At 44.5% G+C, this 19,225-nt stretch overlaps 1 protein-coding gene across 1 annotated transcript; it reads left to right on the top strand.

Moving 5' to 3' along the window:
- Window positions 1-2,438: 2,438 nt before the first annotated feature.
- Window positions 2,439-15,146, top strand: NPM1 (nucleophosmin 1). Its single transcript, XM_054079878.1, has 11 exons — window positions 2,439-2,597; window positions 3,140-3,219; window positions 6,178-6,297; window positions 7,101-7,194; window positions 7,521-7,624; window positions 8,063-8,124; window positions 8,623-8,677; window positions 10,213-10,302; window positions 11,207-11,308; window positions 13,741-13,815; window positions 14,796-15,146. Exons 1-11 carry the CDS (start codon window positions 2,534-2,536, stop codon window positions 14,832-14,834), a joined length of 885 nt encoding a protein of 294 aa, XP_053935853.1. The 5' UTR covers window positions 2,439-2,533; the 3' UTR covers window positions 14,835-15,146.
- Window positions 15,147-19,225: the final 4,079 nt, after the last annotated feature.

Here is a 19,225-nt window from a genome sequence, read left to right as displayed (position 1 = left end):
AGATCATCCAGTTCCAACCCCCCTGCCATGGGCAGGGACACCTCCCACTGGCTCAGGCTGCCCAAGGCCCATCCAACCTGGCCTTGAACACCTCCAGGGATGGGGCAGCCACAGCTTCCCTGGGCAGCCTGGGCCAGAGCCTCACCACTCTCATGGTGAAAAAGTTCTCATGGTGAAAAAGTTCTTCCTTATGTCTAGTCTAAATCTGCCCCTCTCCAGTTTATATCCATTCCCCCTTGTCCTATCAATACAAGCCTTCGTCAGCAGTCTCTCCCCAGCTTCCTTGTAGCCCCTTCAGGTACTGGAAGGTCACTATAAAGTCTCCTTGGAGCCTTTTCCAGGCTGAACAACCCCAACTCCCTCTGCCTGTCCTCACATGGGAGCTGCTCCAGCCCTCAAACCTTCCCTGTAGCCCTCCTCTAGACCCATTCCAACAGCTCCATATTCTTATGCTGAGGATTCCAGAACTGGACGTGATATTCCAGATGACATCTCACAGGAGAGGAATAGAGAGGCAGAATCCCTCCCTTGACCTGCTGGCCATGCTTCTTTTGATGTACCACAGGGCACAGTTGGCCTTCTGGCCTGCGAGTCCACACTCTTAGAACAGAAATTCTTGCAATTTTAAGAGAGTGTTTATTATTTCAGGTTATTCACTCATGTCTGGAGATTGTCTGCATATTATCTCTTGATAAAAGACAGATTTATTTGACAAGATAATTAAACATGCAAACCAGATACAGCAAAACCTATGAATTAATTCATATAACTGGATGATCCCAGAGGTCTTTTCCCACCTCAATGATTCTATGACTCTACCATTCCTCTACAGCTCAGCGAGCCAGTCAACATAGAATCATAGAATCACCAGGTTGGAAAGGACCCACTGGATCATTGAGTCCAACCATTCCTAACACTCCCTTAAACCATGTCCCTAAGCACTTCATCAACCCGTTCCCTGAACACCTCCAGGGAAGGTGACTTGACCCCCTCCCTGGGCAGCCTCTGCCAGGGCCCAATGACTCCTTCTGTGAAGAATTTTTTTCTGATATCCAGCCTGAACCTCCCCTGATGCAACTTGAGACCATTCCCCCTTGTCCTGTCCTCTGTCACTTGGGAGAAGAGCCCAGCTCCCTCCTCTCCACAACCTCCTTTCAGGTAGTTGTAGAGAGTAATGAGGTCTCCCCTCAGCCTCCTCCAGGCTAAACCCCAGCTCTCTCAGCCCCTCCTTGTAAGACTTGTTCTCCAGTCCCTCACCAGCTTTGTTGCTCTTCTCTGGACATGCTCCAGAGCCTCAACATCCTTCTTGTGGTGAGGGGCCTGAACTGAACACAGTACTCAAGGTGCGGTCTCACCAGTGCCGAGTACAGAGGGAGAATCACCTCCCTGGACCTGCTGGTCACGCTGTTTCTGATCCAAGCCAAGATGCCATTGGCCTTCTTGGCCCCCTGGGCACACTACTGGCTCATGTTCAGTCACTGTCAACCAACACCCCCAGGTCCCTCTCCTCCGTGCAGCTCTCCAGCCACTCTTCCCCCAGTCTGTAGCACTGCACAGGGTTGTTGTGCCCCAAGTGCAGGACCCGGCATCTGGCCTTGTTGAACGTCATGCCATTGGCCTCAGCCCAGCGGTCCAGTCTGTTCAGATCCCTTTGCAGAGCCTCCCTACCCTCCAGCAGATCCACACTTCCTCCCAGCTTAGTGTCATCCGCAAACTTGCTGAGGGTGCACTCAATGCCTTCATCCAGGTCATTGATAAAGACATTGAACAGAGCTGGACCCAGTACTGAGCCCTGAGGAACCCCACTTGTGACTGGCCTCCAGCTGGAGTTAACTCCATTGACCACCACTCTCTGGGCCCGGCCATCCAACCAGTTTTCAATCCAGGAGAGCATGCGCCCATCCAGGCCAGAGGCAGACAGTTTCTGAAGCAGAATGCTGTGAGAAACTGTGTCAAAGGCTTTGCTGAAGTCCTAGAAGACTCCATCCACAGCCTTTCCCCCAATCCAGTAGTCGAGTCATTTTGCATAGAAGGCGATCAGGTTAGTTTGGCAAGAACACATGCAGCAGGGTGTGTTACCCTGCCCACAGCACTAAGCCTTTTGTTTCTCCGCTCCCTCAGGGAGCCAGGGGCTTGCAAGCCTCGGGACCTGCGGGCTTTGCTCGGCGCTGAGCCTCCCTGGGGCAGTTGCCCAGCTCCCCGCCAGCCCTGTCCAGCTCCTCACCAGCCCTGCCCACGCAGGGCAGCACAGCACAGCAGCATGGCTCCCGCCATTTTGTACTGCCCTCACCGCCCAATACGCGCGCGGGAAAAGGAAGCGCATACTCCCCCCCACCCCCCAATATGCAGCGTGCACTAAGGGGGGAGCATGGCGCATGCACAGTGGAGGCGCGGGGCGGGTTGCGCGGGTCTCGCGAGAATGGCGCGCGCTATATCTGGGAGGGGGGCGGGCGCGGGGCTTCCTTTAGTGTGCGTCCGCCCTCCGCACCGCATCCAGCGACGCTCCGTCCCCCTCCAGAGCAGGCCGAGAAAGATGGAGGACAGCGCCATGGACATGGAGAGCATGGGCCCCTTGCGCCCACAGACCTTCCTCTTCGGTAACGCGCACGGTGCCCTCCCTCGGGCCTCGCGGCCTTGGAGGCTGTGGGGGCCGCGGCCTCGCGCCGCGCCTCAGACGGGGGGGGGGGGGGGCGGCGCGGGGAGCGCGCTCTCCCTCCGCCGCGCGCCCCCCCCCCCATCGTGGCCGTGTCCGCGCGCCCCACGTGGCGCCGTCCTGTCCCGCGCTTTTGTTCCCGTTCCTAAGGACGCGGAGGGAGCGCGCTCGGCCCTGGAGCACATGGCAGCGCCGCCGAGCACGTGGAGGGCGGCGGGGAGGCCTGGCCGCATCCTCCCCCCCCATCCTCCCCAAACACCATGGGGAGGCCCAGCCGCCCATTCCCGGGCAGCGCGGCGAGCGGGGAGCAGCGGTGGGCTGGGAAGGGGTACGCGGGCGGCTGGAGGCTCCGGGCTCGGCTGGGGCTTTCCCCGCCCCACGTGTGTGCCCCTGGCTCGCCGTGCGAGTTTAGGAATAACCAGCGGTCATTGAATATCTGCGCCTGGAAAAAACCCGCGTGTTCATAATTAATTCGTCTTTTCGCAGGCTGCGAGCTTAAGGCAGATAAAGAGTACCAGTTCAAAGTAGATGATGAAGAAAACGAGCACCAGTTGTCTTTGAGAACGGCAAGTATTGTTTGGGGGTTTAAGTAGTGTTTATATTTAAATATTGAGTATATAAGTAGTATTTTTAAGAACTGATTCTTTAACATGTCCCTTACTTCCTTGACATTCTTTCTTTTAGTTATAAGGGGGTTTTATGTGAATGTTGAATAATAATCACTTGTAACTGGGAGTGAAGCATCCCATGTCACTTCAAATGTTTGCCGCATTCAGAAAAAAAAAAAAGTTGGAAAATTCCGGTGATATTTCTCTGTTTACAGACCACAATGCAAACTGGAAAAGTTTAAAAATAAGTTCCAGTAGATTAATAATGCATAGGAAATGGAACCAAAGACCAGAGTATACACTCTGAGGTCACTAATGCGGTAGTTTACGTGCTACAAGAGCACAGGGAGATGATGAGTTATTGGGAATCACACCTTTTAGTAGAACTAATTAGAAACTTCAATTTTTCAAACCTTTCCATGTATTCCTCGAACATAATTCTAGTGGGTTTATTTCCACAAGCGGCTAATTACTGAATCTAAACAGAGGAGGAAGGTTATGAAACTTATGTTTCGGTTTGTCTTCATTGTTGACATCTTTTAGGATGTAAGTTGGAAATTATTTCTTTCATTCAGATAATTGGTCTAACAGACTCCTCACTGGGCAGGACACTCCTAGAAATTGGGATCTGTGCACTGAGGGTTCTTGTATCTGTCCTTAGACCTTTCTGCTTGCACAGAAAGCAAGATACTGTTCCAAGGCCTTTCTTCTGGGCTGAGCATGTTAGCTTTGTTTAGCATAAGGATAATAACAGCCCAACTTCACAGGCAAGTGGAAAAGCTGTAGCATCTCTCTGCTTTGTTTTATTACTGCATTAATTTAAATATAAAGAGATTATGGACGCAAGAGTCTTATAATTTGTGGATTGCTTCCTACAGCAGAATTACTTCCTACAGGACACTTGAATAATAATAGCCCCCAAACTTACTCACACTGGTAGTTACAACACTTAAATAGAGGCATTACTGTTCTTTGAATCATGTGTCTTCAGTCCTTGCATTCTACAAAAATTACAGCCTGGATTTCACAGTGACTAATGTGTTCTTAATTAGAATTTCTTTTGAGTGAAGAATATAACAGTAAAGTGTTTATAGGACAGGTTCATGCAGAGAGTTTTCACATCTGAATGGGGTTTTTTTTGTGCAGATGAAATTAGTGTTGCTTGAGTTGTATGGCTTTATCCCAAGACCCTGGTTTTGGAAAATTAGCTGTAGCATCTCTTCTGATGCTGTGCATTCTTCACTGGGGGCAAAGCAGATAGGGTGTGTGCTGGTACTTGGTTTATAGCGTCGTGAGGCAAAAGTCTCAGTAAGTAACCTGTTTAGAGGCAAAAGATGATATGCAGCAGAAATGGCATTGAAATAGCAAAGGCTTGAAGGTCTTAGACATAGCTACCAACAGAAAATGCTTTGTTATGCTTCGGCAGGTAGAGGGAGGGAGATGATGTAAGATAAAGTGTGAAGGTGGCAAATACCTGGTAGCTGATCTGTTTGCCTGATAGAAGACTGGATAAATCAAGATTGACTGACATGTGTTAATTAAGATACAGATATGGAGTTGGGTATGAGGCACACAAAGAGGTGAGGAGGAAAAATGATGAATGTGAAAGCAGGAGTGGGACTGGTGCATTTAGAGGTAGAAAATGGCACAAGGGTTTCTGCAGATGTCTTGCTAGTGATGGCTGAGAGCATAAAGAAGGATGGTCATGGTTTTATTGCCCATTTATTACCAGTGTGTGTTCCCTCAGTGCAGAAATTTTAAGCATATGAATGGATACTTGCCAGTTACTCAGTAAATAAATTAATAAGGGCTGCAGTACTGCTTTAACTGGTACAAATGGCAGGAGTAATGGGAGGGTGGAGAGCATGCTCTTAAATTCTTGTCCGTGTGAATAGACCCACCAGCCGAATGATTCTGTGTTCTTAACTCATTTGAAAGGTGAGATCAGAGCAGCAATTTCACCTTTTTAAATGGATTGTAACAAAACTTGCCTGGAGTAGTACATCCTATATCCTGTTCTTCAGCCTTCAGTCTGATATATCTAGTCTGGGTCGTTATAGCCTGCCTAAACTCAGCTCTTTGAGAATGGAAATCTGAATCGTATGCCTCTGCCTGAAGTGTTTACACCCACCTCTTCCATGGAGGGTGTAAAACTTTCTTTTCATGGGCCTTGAGAAAGGAAACAAAGAGCCTTGTTCACTTTTCTTGGGAATATTTGTAGTACTTAAAGGGGTTCTTGGTTTTCACATCTCTTGCATGTAATACTGACTCAGATGCCAGCGATTGAGAGAACTGGATTTTCAGGCCTGTGCCGTGTCTGTCACTCACTTGTTTCCCTGCAGCTATGACTTTTGAATCTTCAGGAAGTGCCAGACCTGTACCTAGTGTAAGGAACTGAGATATATGGGTTTTGAAATGCTCTGGGACATCAGCTCTTGGGTCCCATAAATGGCAGTACTGAACTGAGCATCTGTTAGAACTTCTTGTTGAAGGTCAAGTAAGCAAAAACTGTGTGGTGTGATAAACTGAAGCAATCGTCAAGACAAAACATGGCCTGAAGCAGGATAGTGTTTGTGATTCTGTAGCAGTGGTTTCCCTTCCTCTAGGCATGTGCTTGTACTTCTTCCCTTGGGCCATATGAGGTGTTGACTGGACTTGTTACTGACCCTTCTCAATGTAATAATTGGTAGCAGAAGGTCTGCTTTTCCCTGTGATCAGAACACACGTCTTGAGAGTCACCTTGCAAGTGCCAGTGTTAATGGGGAGGGGGTAAGTGGCTTAGGGAGGAGCACAACTGAATCATAGTTGAAAGTAGATGCTTAAGTCTTAAAAGATTCAGAACAGTGGCTGTAGGTTTAAAAGGCTTCAGAGTGTTTAACAAGGTGCTCAGAATGTGCCCTGTTCTTTGCTTCGTAGGTTACATTAGGGGCTGGAGCCAAAGATGAATTACACGTTGTAGAAGCAGAAGCATTGGACTATGAAGGCAACCCTGTTAAAGTAGTACTGGCATCTCTGAAAATGTCAGTGCAGCCCACGGTAAGTACAGAACTTGAAAAAGTCTGCTATAAATTTGGTCTCAGGTGATATAAGATAGTTGTGAAAGGGTTCGATTAACTGAATTCTAGTGAAACAATGTCAGTGCGTTCAGACAAGCATCAGCTTTGGCATGTGCAGTAAATACAAGCTATATGTGAATATACTTTTTTGTGCCTACTAGACTTAATCTGGTCATCCGGAGATGGTAGGCTTTGGTTCAAATTATGCATTTTTTGAAGAAGTGCTAGTAATTATGCATGTGATCTCTGTATACAAATTTATGCATTTGCAAGCGGATGCGTCTATAGCCAGCATTGCTTGCTTTGAGCCTGGGATGAGAAGTCTAGTTTTTCCTGCAGGTCCCAAGCTCTTGAGAGGTTCTAAAGATCACTGTTACCCTTTCTTAGTTTGAGAGCACCCTACTTGTCTTTCCTGCCATCTGGAATACACTTCCGATCAGTGCTGCTGATGTACAGGGGAAACTGCACAATGCTGTGGGCAGGTGTGAATAAAGTTCAATTTGGCATTGACTGTCAAGATGAATAGAAATGTGGATTGATCTGGCTTTGAAAAGTTGACTTTAATTAGGATAAGCAACGAGAGTGTAGTAAGCCCTGTTGTGGGTTATTGACCCTGATTTCGCTCTAAATGCTTTTGGGAATGCTCTCAGGTGGGGACTTGAAGTAACTGAATTAGTCTTAGAATCTGTGGATGTTGGTGCTCTTGGTTTCCTTTGAATGGATTGTCTGTTAGGCACACTTTGCCTTCAATATTTGAGTTAACAATAATACTTTTGTCTTTAGGTTTCGTTAGGTGGCTTTGAGATCACACCGCCAGTGGTGTTGAGGTTGAAATGTGGCTCAGGGCCTGTTTACGTCAGTGGCCAGCATCTCGTAGGTAAGTGTTGCTCTGCTTACTGACCTGTGATTTTGCTGCCTGCCAGCACCAGCAGAGCTTGAGTAATGTATGTGGTACCTCAGGCAGTACGTTCTCCAGTAGTGACCCTCTGAACCTTTAAGTCACTGTTTTCAGAGGCACAAGGTAACTGTAGGATGAAGGAACACAGCTTGTGTACCTGTTCTTGTCTCATTTTGTGTGGATAAGGGGAGTTTGTCAGCCTTGCTGTTCGGGTTCTAATTTTTATAAAAAGAGCTGCTAGGTTCCTTGTTTTAAACATTGTTAAATGAGGCAGGTTTTTTTACACATTGCCATCATTTTATCAGCATTAGAGGAAGAACCAGAATCCGATGATGAGGAAGACGATGCAAAAATTGTGAACACTTCAACAAAGAGACCAGCGAGTGGAGGAGGAGCTAAAACGCCACAAGTATGTGCTTCCAGTCAGCTTGTCTGTAGAATTGTCTTTTGGTTGGGTAATGCTGCCTGTAGCAGTAAGCAGGTAGCTGGATTAGTATGATTTATTTGTGTGGTCTCTTGAGATTGGAGGGAAGGAATAGTTTGAATTGTACTTAAGTTCAGGTAGTTTCCAAAGCTCTGCTGGAAGGGCTACTGCTGCCCACTGCAGTAACTGAGTGCGCAGATTATAGTCTAAGCATCAGCATCCTGCAAGAGTGGTGTTGAAGGAGAAGTTCGTGTGCTCAGGGCGTGCTGTGAAATCATCAGTAGCTTTTTGATGTGTTACTTGGAACTGATTTTTAGAGGAATTGTTGTAAGATATGCTTGTAATTGCGTCACAAATTGTTCTGGAGCAAGGTTGCTGTTAAGATAATGGTATTGACACTTCACATACTTGCTATTTTTAAAGAAAAAAGCAAAATTGTCAGAAGATGATGAAGATGATGATGAAGATGAGGACGACGATGAGGAGTATGTATTCTTGTTTCGATACTGTATTTAGAAATAATGTTAACTGTTTCAGAGGACGAATTGTGTAACATAACTCAGTGTGAAGTGAGTGAGCTACTTTACCTTGGCTATGAAAAAGTAGAATCGCCTCAAGTTTATCTCTGCAATGCAATCTAAATTGCTGTTATTAAAAGGACATACACTGGGTTATAAAACTTAAGTTTAGTGTAATTAATGGATTACTTTTCATACACTTAGAATTTCTTTATTAGTAGTAGTGGAAGTCCTAAGATATATGCCTTCAATATTAAAGCAGGAAGGGACACATGTAGCGTCTTTAGCAGGAATAAGTAGAGTGTTAAAGAATGCCATGTGTTAAAACAAGGTATAAAATAGACTTGAAAATATTGTTTCCTTCATGAATAAAACCTCTTTGGAGAGATGGGGGAGCCAAATTCCTTGGATGTGGTTAAAGCTGTAAGTAGTAGTGAGTTATGCTGACAGCCTTTCTAATTGCAGTGATGAGGATGACTTGGAGGATGATGAGGAAGAAGTGAAGACGCCAGTGAAGAAAGTAAGTGGCATATATACACACACTGACCTTCACCCATGAGGGATTAAACAGCTTGTTTAATGAACTGAAGAGAAAGTTGAGTGATAATGCCTGTGGACTTGATATCTACAGCTGAGTTTATTCAGACAGGGGAGCAAGTGCTAACACCTCTTCACTTACTAATAGGTGTTAATTAACTGTCCTGATTGAGTCATCTTTGAGGATTCATATGAAGACCCCTAAAGCAGAAGGGGAGGAGAAGCTGTGTTTGCATAGGTGAGATAGCTGTTTAGGTTTGAACACTGCATTTGTTGTAACACAGAAGCTAATTGATGTGTCCTTTGTGCAGTGTTCTGTTTTACAGTTGACTAGGCGCTAGTACAAGGGATGATAGTAACTGGGCAGGTAGTCCCTTACATCAAATGTGTGAATGCTGTGCTTCAGATGTGTGAGTGGGGTGCTTTTGATTTAGCTTAGACTATAGAAAGAGATCGCAATAGGGCATTAGAACTCCTCAGTGGGAGTGCGCCTCCAATCCATGTTATATTTACCTCACTGCAGAGGAGTGGCTGAGTTCTTAACAGCACCCATATGGGTATGGCTATCAGGCATTAAACAAGTCCTGCTCCAAGATGAGTTGTGCTTTCTCAGTCCTGCATGCTCTGAAAAAGGTCTTCTTTTAGCAACCTGAGTGAGTGCAGGATGTGAATGTGAGTGCCTTGTAAGGTTGGCTTCACGCAGTCAAGTGCTCAAAGGTGTGTTTCGGTCAGCCCTTGAGTGCCATCTGGTGGTGAAGTGAGCTTCAAGACAGTTTGGCAATTGCAGAGGTAGAAGGTAGTAGTTTTTTGAACTTGGGTACTTTGGTTTGAATTTAGATTTGCATACCTGAAGTTCAGAAACAAACATTTAATGTTCTACTTCAGAATGTGCTGCTCTGTCCTAATGAACATCTATAGGTTATGGTGCGCAATAGTTTAAGGCCTGTTAAAGACAATCCAAACTGCAGATTTCCTGCCACCTGATTGTGTCTAGTGTGGCTGAACAAAATGGCCCCTTGATTTATATAGAGATGGAAGATATCTAGTTCTTTAAATACACATCCCAGGTGGTATTTCTCTATGAAATGCCAAGCAATAGGTAATGGTTCTGTTAATAAAACAGCACTGAGTCAGTTCTTGGAATTGCATTGCTATCTAGAATTAGTCTTACGCAATATCTGCCCCCTGAATTCTGCATGGTAGCACATAAGGAAAGATGTGATGCTAAGGAAAGCGTGGTGGAGGTCCTACATATTTTTATGGCATTGAAACAAAACTTGATCTTGGTTATGCTATGTATTGTGCTACACCAGCAGTTTTCCGTTTGTGTTTCTGGAACATACACGCTTTTTGCTTAAATAACGGATGCTGATCATGTTGCATGGGCAATGAGAGTGCTTTTTTGTTTGAGGCTAAAGAGTATGTATTTGTCACTAAGTCTTGAGTATTGATGTCAAGAAAACTTAGCGTTTGCTAGCAGTTTTTCATAGTGAATGAGCTTGAATGTTTTCTTTTCAGCCTGTCCGTGAGGCTGCAGGAAAAAATATGCAGAAAGCAAAGCAAAACGGAAAAGACTCTAAGCCGTCCACACCAGCATCAAAATCCAAAGTGAGTGAAGACAAACGAGTAAAACAAATGTTTATTCTACTGTGGAATCTAGTTTTCTTGGCTAATGATGATGTTAAGTAATGTACTGACTATTACATTAAATATGTGAATTTGTATGAAGCATGCTGGGGATTCTGCTCATGGCTTCTTGTTCCCCTCTGAAACTCCTTCGTGCTCAGTGTATGTCTGCAGCAGCTAAGATTCGAAGCTACACGTGCTGTCCCTTCTGAATATTGGTGAATCCAAGGTTTAAAATACAAGGGGTTTTTTTGCGTAGCTGCTTGTACAGAGGATGAGTGGGTGCTAACTAGGCCTCTGTGGTACAGCAGGAGGCTGCTGCTGTTAAGGGGGTCTTACTCTACTGATCCATTTGAGAACTAACAATTTTGTTGCTCAGTTGCTTCGCAGTTGTCAGGCTTCATTATGGAGCTTTTCTGCACTGCATGTACTTGAAAATGCGTGCAAGGAAGGCCGATGGAGAAATCAGTGTGGGATGGATGATGGCAGGATGGCATCTGAAAAGCAGTCCAGATACTCACCTTTTTAAAGGACAATCTACTCTGACTGCAGTTGTGGAGTAAACTCTAAATCACTGAATGCCTGGGTCACTTGCAGTTTTGCTTTCATTGAGAGAAAGAGCTGTGTAGGCACCTGCTTAAATCCACGAGATATGAGCTGTGCTAACTGTAGTAACTCTAAACTTGAATGTTGTCTTTAAAGAATGTGTTTGGAGCATGAATTTGACTTTTGCGGCTTTTTGAAAACTATCTGATGTGCTTGTGTATCTATTTCTTTTATTCCTTAAAAATTCTACAGTAGGTTTTAATGTTTTTGGAAAGCTTGATCTTGTGTACTAAGCAGTTTTATTTATGTACCAGTTCCTAACAAAATGAATCATTTTCAGACTCCAGATTCCAAGAAGGATAAATCTCTAACTCCAAAAACACCAAAAGTCCCTCTGTCATTAGAGGAGATTAAAGCAAAAATGCAAGCATCTGTAGATAAGGTGAGTTTTTGGGAAATTGAGGTTTGTCAGCCTTATCGTTGTACTTCTGCAGATCAGAACTGGATGTTGTTAAGAAACAGTTACATGTAACGCTGAACTGTTAGGGGAGTATATTGATGGATAAGCTCAGAAAAATGAAAACTGTTTTGGGACAAAAAAGCATCTGTGCTTGTGAGAAACAAGCCCACCTACTTCAGTTTTATATTCTTAATAGTAGTGGTGATGGATAATTTGCTATTTCTTAGTGAACTGTCTCAGTTTACAAAAAAAAAAAAAATCTCAAAATAAAATAAAACAAAGCAACGAATGTTTATTCTACAGTTGTCTTAACTAATGTACGTGTTTTATTTTAGGCAACTAGGGTAAAACAGATTTCTTCAGGTGTCTAGAATTGCTTGGTCTTAGAGCAGTATCCAACTTTGATACCTTGGTGCTTGTAAGGCTTTGTAACTTCCAGAAGGGGGAGATAGGTGCTTCTGATATACATTAATGAATCAATAAAGACCTGAAAGAGTTCGCTTTTGTAACTGGAGGCGTGGGGTTAATTGAGTCTCTTCCCTCACTGGATGCTCTTATCTTTAGAAGGCCGCAGGGCAGGCGGCCAGTTGGCTTTTGGTTGCTGTCAGTGGTGACTAGCGCTTCATGGTGATGCATAAGAGTATTCTTCCTAGCTGCTCTTTAAGTATAAAAGAAGAAAATGGCATTTTAGTTATGGGCTGATTGGGTAAAAGTGTAGCTGGTAATAGCAATTCTTTTCCTGAGTTTAGAAAGCCGTGTGCTAGTTAAAGATCAGCATAGGTGATTGTGACATCCAGATTATGAGTTCTGATTTTACTTCACTAGCTCAGGAGAGATCACATGGATCACATACTAATTTGTAGCTGAATGAAATCCTTTATTGGAGACTTACATTTGGCTAAAGCCTGCACAAATATTGGTCCTGTGAAGAAATCTGAGTTTAGTTTGGTCTGAGATGATAAACCTCCCCCCCTTATGCTGGCAATCAAGTTATCTGAGAAAAATCAAGATTATCTTCTGCTTAGATTCTTGATGTTGAGGCAGTTTTGTCTCAGGAATGCAAGAAGAGACCAAAAATATTTCAATATAGAGTGGATGCAGAGTGAGCAATGACAACTTGTGATCAGGATCGAATGCTTATCCCTAAATTGTGAACCTGACAGTGATGGATGGTATCACTCTGCTAGGTCAAACTGACCTCTCGATCTGGTGGATGCTTGGGTGGAGTTTTGCGAGACTCAAGAGCCACGATTAGCATTTCTGCAGTGCAAGCAGAAGTGTCCAAGAGTCTCGCAGAAGAGAGGCATCCCTTTGGAGGGAAGCAGGCAGGGCAGATAACCGGCAGGTAGCTTTAGAATATACTTGATGTTGCTGAAGTTTTTTTAAGGGGAAATGCTCTGTAAGCACAACTATGTAGAAGCAACAGCATGTGGCTTAATTTGATGTTTTCCAAGGTTATGCTAGAGCATCCCTTAATAAGGCAAAAGGTTTATGCATTGTCATATGTAATAGCGCTTCTAGCTGACAGCCAGCAAGTTAGCAGCTTTAAAATACCACTTTATTAAATGATTGGAGTGAAACTGCTGTATTGTGTAGTATGTAGATATCAACAAGCTAATAGAAAAGCATCAGTACTTGACAGAATCTGGGGTGACACATTGTCCAAATACAAGCTTTTTGGTTGCAGTATTGCAATTTCAGATATTCCTAATGTAGCTTTGTTTCCTTAAAATATAAAATTGGTGTCTTTTGCGATGTGCTGAATAGCAGCTCAGTGTGCTGTCATAATTGGTTGTATGTCATCTGATGTACCTGAAAAATGGGGAAAATATTACACATGGAGCATGTGAAAGTGAGTTGGTGTCTCTTAAAGGTGTGCTGTATTTCACATGGAGACATGAAGATAAACAACCTACTTTGTACAATTGAGTTGATAGTGAAGACTAGATGAGAGGTGTAAGCAAATATCTCTTAAATTAAAAGTCTCAAAGGATAGATGGGAGACCAGACAATTTTTTGCTTTAGAGAGCTGAAGTTGAGAACCTACCTGTGAAGGATAGTAGTGTATCAGGTTGCATCCATAAATAGCAAATGAGGCCTGTGTGATCTGAATAGTGTATGGATGTTGACTACAAGCAAGGGGATATTAAGTGGTGAATGCTTGGTTTAGTCTTTTTGAGCATGAGCGAAGATGCCTGTGCAGCTACATCAGTGTGCAGGCATTCACTCCTGTGAGAAATACCTGGGTATTGTAGAGAAGCAAACTTATAAAAACAGTTTAAAAGCATATTGGTTTGGCATGGTGCCAGGTGATTTCAGAAAAATTCCATGTGCATTGCAAAGGATTTAAGCTATTATTTATTGGAATCATTAAATGACCTGCATACACTAAAGCTTGCTTTTTTTCAAAACAGGGTTGTTCCCTTCCGAAGCTGGAACCCAAATTTGCGAACTATGTTAAGAATTGCTTCAGGACGGAGGACCAGAAGGTAACTGCATTTATTGGAGCTTTATTTAAAGTCCAAAAGACTTTTATAACCTGACTTAGGGATTCTTTTCCACTTCTTAATCTTTACAAGCTTTGGACTGTTTCAAAGGGTTACAAACCACAAACAATACTTCAAATTAAATAAACGGGAACGGTTTTAAGGGGTTTAGTTGGCTAAGATGGGAAAGCTAATATTTTATTACATTTTTCCAGCTTTTATATGGTTGGTAAATTATCTCTTGCTTACTAAACCCACAGAATTTTCCTTTTGGCACCATATTGGCTAAGGAAATGAGCTGTGGTTTTCCTTGCTGCTGAATTTGGCCACCTAGACCAGTCTGCTGCTCAGCCTTTTGTTGGGGAGGTTGTCTGGGAGGTGGAGCTGTTTTGCGATGGAGATTATGGCTTTATGGCTACATTTTCTCCCAAAGTCAACTCAAGTCTTGTAAGAGGGCAAGCCAAAAGGTGGTATCAGGAAGCAAGTTTCTGAATTGATTATTACTTAACATAAACTAGGCTAAAATGTGTCTTAGATCTCCCTATCAAAATTCCTGTAAGTTTGAACTTTCTTCCAGTGACAGAATTCCTTATGCTTTCCTGCTTCCTTCAATGGTTCAGAGTAAACTTGTCTGATAGACAAATTGATAGGTTCTTGAAAGAATGTTTAAAAGCACTTAGCCTCAGCTACTGCAGTTGGTCTGACATGAGCCAGGGTAGGCAGAGTTCAGCCAATATTTGCCTAGTGGGTCCACACCCATCCTCTCGCTTACCTTCACGGAATTCTTACTATTGTGACTAGCAGTGAGTAACGGTCTTCTAGCAGAAGGATCTAATGTCTTGCTTTCAAGTTAGTTTTTTCTGAAAGGAATGCATTTTTTGTTGTAATTGAATGTCAATATTTTGTGGAGTAGGTGGAGGTAGTAAACTGAAAATAATTAGATTAATGGATTTCAGTTTCTAACTTTTTGTGTACACTTCCAGGTCATTCAAGCTCTCTGGCAGTGGAGACAGACTCTGTAAGAAAAGAAAACAGTTTAAACAGTTCGTTAAAATCTGCAGTCTTATTTCTGTAACCATTATTTGGCTGTCCTTTTTACAAATGCTGAAAGAGCTTTCCCTACCGTGTCTGATAAATGTCATCCAGATTACTTTGCCAAGAATGTGTTGTCCAAAATGCCTGTTTAGTTTTTAAAGATGGGACTCCACCCTCAGCTTCATTTTAAGTATGTATGGAATGTTTTGATAAGGCATGGTGGTGGTCAGACAAATGGAAATGGTGGGGAGACTAAATGTACGTGGAAATAAAATAAAGTTTAGTATTTTAATAAAGTACTATCGTTTCTTTTTTTATGGGCTGGGGGTAGTCTGCATACTGAACTCAGGAGATAACGGGGCTTTAAAGTTGACATAAGAACTCTACTGCTAAGTATCTTAGCTACTTCTCTTTACCAAGTACACATCAGATAGCCTCATTTATGTTGTCAGCTTTAAAAACAACTCAATTCCATGAGCTTTACAGCTACTGTTAGCAGTGTGATTAGTGAGAAGACTGAGGTGGTAAGTGGGGCTATGTTCTTGTCTGGAAGTGACCACTAATTATGTAAATACCTCAAACAGCTTTTCCTGCATCTCGATTTCTGACCCACTTCATTGCTCTTGGGTTTATGGTTTCTGCCTAACAACTGAGTTTGTAAGGCTTGTGACTCCGCTTGTAAAACGTAATACTTGTGATCTGGAAATTGCTGGCCGGGCTGTTCTTCTGAGGGGCTGCAGTCTCAGAGACTCTCATATAACTCTCGTAAGGGTTTTGTGAAGAGAGCTTGAATGCTGTAGGGTGCACTTTGAAACCTCTCTGGGGGAGATAAATGCCAGGAGATAAAATTTATGTGTGAGAACTAATGTAACTGGCTTCTATTTCTCACAGCAGAAGTCTTACTTGAATTAGAAAGGCATTAAAGCAGGCTTTAGCAGGTTGAGCTGCTTTCCTCTTGAAGGACTTGCACATTTAGGGTCCTACAGCAGTTACCTTCGCAAGATATGTTAAAAGCCTTTGGGTTGTGCTAATTAGGCATGGGATCTCCTTTTTACTGCATGTTCTTTTTTCCCCCTGTTTGTTCTAGAAGCAAAACATATAATTGGGTCTGCAAAATTGTCACTGGGAATACTTAAGGTTTTGCTATTATAAAATCTTCAGTCTATATAATTGAGATTCTGGGCATGATGGAAACTGATACAGGTCTCCAGAAGCAAATACTTCTTCATGGAAAAACAAAGGCAAGCAAAGTGCGTGGTAGAGAAGTGAAATGCTGCAAGTCTGGTGTCAAAGATTCATTTAAGCCCGAGTATAATTGCAGCATGTGGAATGGCAGAGTGTAAGAGTTTGAAATGTCTATTTTGGTGGGGTTATGTTAATAGATGATGTCACATGCACAAGGAGAGTGAATTTCCCTAGTGAAACAGAGCTAGTGGCACAGACAGGCTCATTTAAGCAAAATTGCCCTCAATTTTGGCTGAAACGAGTGAAAATTGTACAGTAATTTCAGTAAAAGCCCATCCAGCCAATTCCAAGTATTAAACTTCTAAGAAAAGGCAGGGTGTTGCCTTGTCTGTAGGTTGGTGACCGGAGCAGGTTGGTGGGGTGCAGCTGCCCTTGGCACGAGGGTTGTAGGGAAAGATGGACCCCATGGGGCAGCTTTAGGTTAAAACATACTCTTCTGCTGTAGCCAAGGTCAGGATCTGTCAGGCTGCCATTGAGTATCACGAGGCACCTGCATTGTGGCATCATGAGGATAACTGCTTGGCCCCAGCCTGCTGGCTGCTTTCTGCCAGCTCTGGCTGTGTGAGGTGCTCAATGTCACTGTCCTGTGCCCTCTGCTCGGTGTGGCTGTCTGCCCCGTCCCTCCCAGGAACGGGCCTTGATCCTCCTGCCAGTCACAGCTCCAAACATCTCATTTCTGTTGAGACTGGTCATCGGATGGCTTCTGTGGGGCTGCTGGCCTGCAGCTGTACCCTTGAGGATATTCACTTGCAGCTGCTGGTTCTTCCACTTCTATGAGCAGAGCCTCAAAGCTTGGATGTGAAAATTCCTGTTGAAGAGGGGGTCCCAAATGCCAGACGTGGGTTACTGCAGTACTGTTCCTGACTTGCTTTCTGTAGAGTTGCAACGTTTTTCCGTGGTAATAATGGCATAATTGCAGCAAAGCTGTAGCATTTTGGTAGCTGTGTGGAAGGTTTTTAAGCCTGTGGGACCCTGGTCCTTGACGATGGTTTCTTTCAGAGCATGGATATGCGTAGTCCAGTGTGTTGATGCAAACACAGGCTTTCTCACTCTACCATGGGAAAAACAACTTGCCTTCCCTTTACAGGATGGTAGAATGCCTCTCCAGGTGTCTGTCCCTTGACTTCTCTCCATGAAAATCATGGAATCAGAATGGTTTGGGTTAGAAGGGAGACCTTAAAGCCCATCCAGTTCTAACCCCCCTGCCACGGGCAGGAACATCTCAGGTTGCTCAAAGCCCCATCCAGCCTGGCCTTGAACGCCTCCAGGGATGGGGCAGTCACTGCTTCTCTGGATAATGACAACCTGGGCCAGTGCCTCACCACCATCACAGTAGCAAACTTTGTAATATCTACTTTAAATCTCTGCTCTTTCAGCTAATCACCATTACCCTTCATCCTATCCCTGTGTTCCCTGACAAAGAGCCCCTCCTCAGCTTTCCTGTAGGGCCCTTTAAGTGCTAGGAAGGCTGCTCTAAGCTCTCCTTGCAGGCTTTTCTAGGCTGAAGGAGCCCAGCTGTCTCAGCCTGTTCTTGTACAGGAGATGCTCCAGCTCTCAGATCATCTCCATGGTCTCCTCTGGACTCGCTCCAGCAGTTCCATGGCCTTCTCTGCTGAGGACTCCAAGTGAGGTCTCAAGAAAGCGGAGTAGAGGAGCAGAATCCTCGCCCCGCTTGTCACGCCTTTGGATGCAGCCAAGGGCGCTGTTGGCTTTCTGGGCTGCAAGTGCACATTGCCAACTCATGTTGAGCTTCTCATCTACCAACACTCCCAAGTCTCTTCAGGGCTGCTCTCGATTTGTTCTCCACCCAGCCTGTAATTGTGCTTGGTGCAGGACTTCATCAGCTTCACGCAGGCCCACACCTCCCGTCTGCCAAGGTCCCTCTGGATGCATCCCTTCCCTTCAGTGTGTTGATTGTGCCACACTGCTGGTCTGTTTCTTATTTCTTGGGGTGTTCAAGAAACACTCCAAGGTCTGTCCTGGGTTCGGTTTGCCCCTGTGAATGAAGCCAGCTTGCTACAATGGTGCCGTGGATCCTAAGCGCAGCGGTGAGTACGGGACTCTGTTCTTTTGCCTGTGCTCAGCAATTGTTGCAGCCTTTGGAGAGGAACAACTTGAGCAGGGCTGGCAGGAGGGTGGAAGGGAGTGTGTGTGGGCTGAGGTAATGGAAAACAGGGCCAGGATGGGTGGCGGTTCTGGGCTTCTTGCCACCCAGACAGTCCCTCAGGGGCTAGGTTCATGCTGGAACATGCTCTCTGTCCTCTCCACTAGAAATCTTATCCTGATACTCCAAGCTATGTCCTGTCTCCTTCCAGTCTGCCATTACTGACTAGCAGGCAAACTCCCAACTTTTCCTTCCCTCTTTCCCTGTGGAACAATCACGTAGATCCTTATTCCTCTTGCCATTTTCCCAAAGGGGAGTTAGAAGAATGGGTCCTACTCATAAAGCGTTGTAGTAAAAGCTGCAAATGAGTTGAGTGGTTTGGAGCTCGGTGTTGGATGGAGCGAGCACCTCTTCCCTGTCCTTGTCTACTGGTCCTGGCAAGCAGCAGCGAGCGCTGTTGGTTGTGTTGAGTGAGGTTTGGAGGTTTTCTGATCTGGTACTTATTAAGGGTTGCTTTGTCTGAGTCCTGGCTCTCGTGATCTGAATGAGGAGAGCTGAGCTTGTGTGGCAGGGCACAGGAGAAGTGGTACAGGACTCAGATGTGTCTGAGAGGGCCTGCCTTGTCCTTCCTTTTGCAGACAGCAGAGGGAATCCCCTGCTCTCTTCTTGCTGGTTATTTTTTATCTACATTTACACTTCTGGGAGCAGTTCTGTTCATTGTGTTGGATTAGCTCTTCAGCAAATGGCTGTTGGGTTGTCTGTTATCCAAGTGATTTTGAGAGTGGATTTTAAGCCATGCCTTATTGGGACCAAACAAATCAATCAAATATATTAAATTTTAATTAAGATGATATAAGTCTGACTTGGAGACCACTGGACTCTTCTAGTTGTATGCATGCATGGTCTGTGGTCAGTTCTATGGGACTGATTTTTGCTCTGCTCCTTCCATTCTCCAGAAACCCCTTCTTCTCCCATCACCACTTCTGTCAGCATTCCCTAACTGAGCTAGAGAACCTTTATAGGAAAAGG

Source organism: Cuculus canorus, chromosome 14 (assembly GCF_017976375.1).
Source record: "Cuculus canorus isolate bCucCan1 chromosome 14, bCucCan1.pri, whole genome shotgun sequence".
Lineage (NCBI taxonomy): Eukaryota > Metazoa > Chordata > Aves > Cuculiformes > Cuculidae > Cuculus > Cuculus canorus.
The sequence above is the reverse complement of the archived record's forward strand: the minus strand, read 5'-3'. Positions and strand labels throughout refer to the sequence as shown.

Excerpts from the sequence above, each read along its gene's own strand:
- NPM1 (XM_054079878.1), top strand. The coding sequence starts at position 2,534 with ATGGAGGACAGCGCCATGGACATGGAGAGCATGGGCCCCTTGCGCCCA. Across the intron at positions 3,220-6,177 it reads ACCAGTTGTCTTTGAGAACG|GTTACATTAGGGGCTGGAGC; the intron begins GCAAGTATTGTT and ends TTTGCTTCGTAG. Across the intron at positions 10,303-11,206 it reads CACCAGCATCAAAATCCAAA|ACTCCAGATTCCAAGAAGGA; the intron begins GTGAGTGAAGAC and ends AATCATTTTCAG.